At 56.2% G+C, this 1,763-nt stretch overlaps 1 protein-coding gene across 1 annotated transcript in view; it reads left to right on the top strand.

Annotated features, from left to right (window-relative positions):
* HCFC1 (host cell factor C1) overlaps positions 1–1,763 on the top strand; it is a gene marked incomplete at both ends in the record, with an annotated part of 18,773 nt that overhangs the window by 5,319 nt on the left and 11,691 nt on the right. Inside the window, 3 exon segments of the mRNA XM_010832876.1 lie at positions 3–41; positions 195–355; positions 906–1,175. Coding sequence (XP_010831178.1) covers positions 3–41; positions 195–355; positions 906–1,175 — 470 coding nt within the window.

Here is a 1,763-nt window from a genome sequence, read left to right on the forward strand (position 1 = left end):
TGGAATACGGGAAGTACAGCAACGACCTCTACGAGCTCCAGGTAGTGTCCTGCTTGTCAGAGCCGGGGCAAGCCCTGTGCCACTCAGACCTTCTTACTCCAGTCAGGTGCCCCTTCCCACCCCCAGCAGCCCCTCCGTATGTGGCAAACAACCCAGCTCACCCTTGAGTTAATCACTAAGCCTTGATTTTGCAGGCAAGCCGGTGGGAATGGAAGAGACTGAAAGCAAAGACGCCCAAAAATGGGCCACCTCCGTGTCCTCGGCTTGGGCACAGCTTCTCCCTTGTGGGCAACAAGTGTTACCTGTTTGGGGGTCTGGCCAATGATAGCGAGGACCCCAAGAATAACATTCCGAGGTGAGGCTTTGTCCTGTTCGTGTGGAATCCCATGAAGGCCGGGGTGCTCGCCCACACAGCAGTCAATTTTGCCGTACCAGGTCCCTTTCGTTTGTGAAACAGGAGGGTGGCCCTAGACGCCCTCTAAAGAGCTTTCCGGTGCTGAGGTGTCTTAACTCCCAGGAGGCCTCGTGGGAGGAGGGTTGGTTCTTCCAACCTTGCCTTGTGCTGGTTCCTGCTCCTCAGACCCAGTTTTGAGCTGGTCCTTCTCGGTGCCTGCAGGCTTCATGATGGGTATCTTCCAAGGGCCTTTCTAGAATCTGCAGGTAGTCCTGAGCTGGTGCTCCCTTTTCACCTCGGAGGTCCTCATGTCATGTCCAGCTTCGTGCAGGGCAGCTGAGCACACCCCATCCTGCTGTTCCCCTTCCATTCGCACCCCTCCTTAGGGGTGAGGACAGAGGTAGAAGGATTTGGAGTTCGTGTAGCCTTAGCCCCGATTTGTCTCCCCAGGAGTCTGCCATTCCCCTGTCAAAGCGGGTGGCCTGCCCTAACCTGACCTTTTTTTCCCCAGGTACCTGAATGACTTATACATCCTGGAACTGCGGCCGGGCTCTGGAGTGGTAGCCTGGGACATTCCCATCACTTACGGTGTCCTGCCCCCACCCCGAGAGTCTCACACTGCAGTGGTCTACACTGAGAAAGACAACAAGAAGTCCAAACTGGTGATCTATGGAGGGATGAGTGGCTGCAGGCTGGGGGACCTCTGGACCTTGGATATCGGTACGACGTGGGTGTGGCTGCTCCTGTGGTCTAGGAGTGCAGCTGGTCTGCTGGGCAGCAGGCATGGGGTGTTGTGGTGGGGCTCTTGCAGAGGGGGCATATCCCGCCTAGCACCCTACTTGTGACTGGGTCAGGATAGGACCTATCTGGGGCTGTCCTCTTTGCCCTGAGCTTGCAGTGTTTAAGAAAGAGCAAGGCTCTGTTGGCCGAGTCTATCTGTTAGCTTGCAGTAGAGTGAGGGAAGAAGGAATGGCCTTTCTAGAATGACGTTGTGTGGGTAAGGTAGCACAAGTCCCTGTCAACTCATCAGTAGTCATGGTGTGCCAGGAGCAGGGCCCCCTGGTCTATCCCAGTCAAGAGGGGTTGCCCAGACACGGTGAGAACCCTGGGGGCTATTTGGGAAGGTCGACAGGCAAGGAATCAGGAGTTTAGGCTGAAAGGAGTTCAGGCTTTTCACCTGGAGAAGGTGGCCGACTGTACAACTACAGAGGGTTAGGGGTCCTGTAGCGTTGCATCAACGTTCCAGAGAGCGGATTGGGCATAGAATTCCTAGTAGCCCTGGGTCTGTAGATGACGGAGCTGACCGTGGGTGAGTGCCTCTTGAGGAGTGGGAGGTGCTATGGCGCGTCTGGAGGGTATGGGGGTGGCT

This window comes from Bison bison, unplaced genomic scaffold, assembly GCF_000754665.1.
Source record: "Bison bison bison isolate TAMUID 2011002044 unplaced genomic scaffold, Bison_UMD1.0 scf7180017835984, whole genome shotgun sequence".
NCBI classification, from domain to species: Eukaryota; Metazoa; Chordata; class Mammalia; order Artiodactyla; family Bovidae; genus Bison; species Bison bison.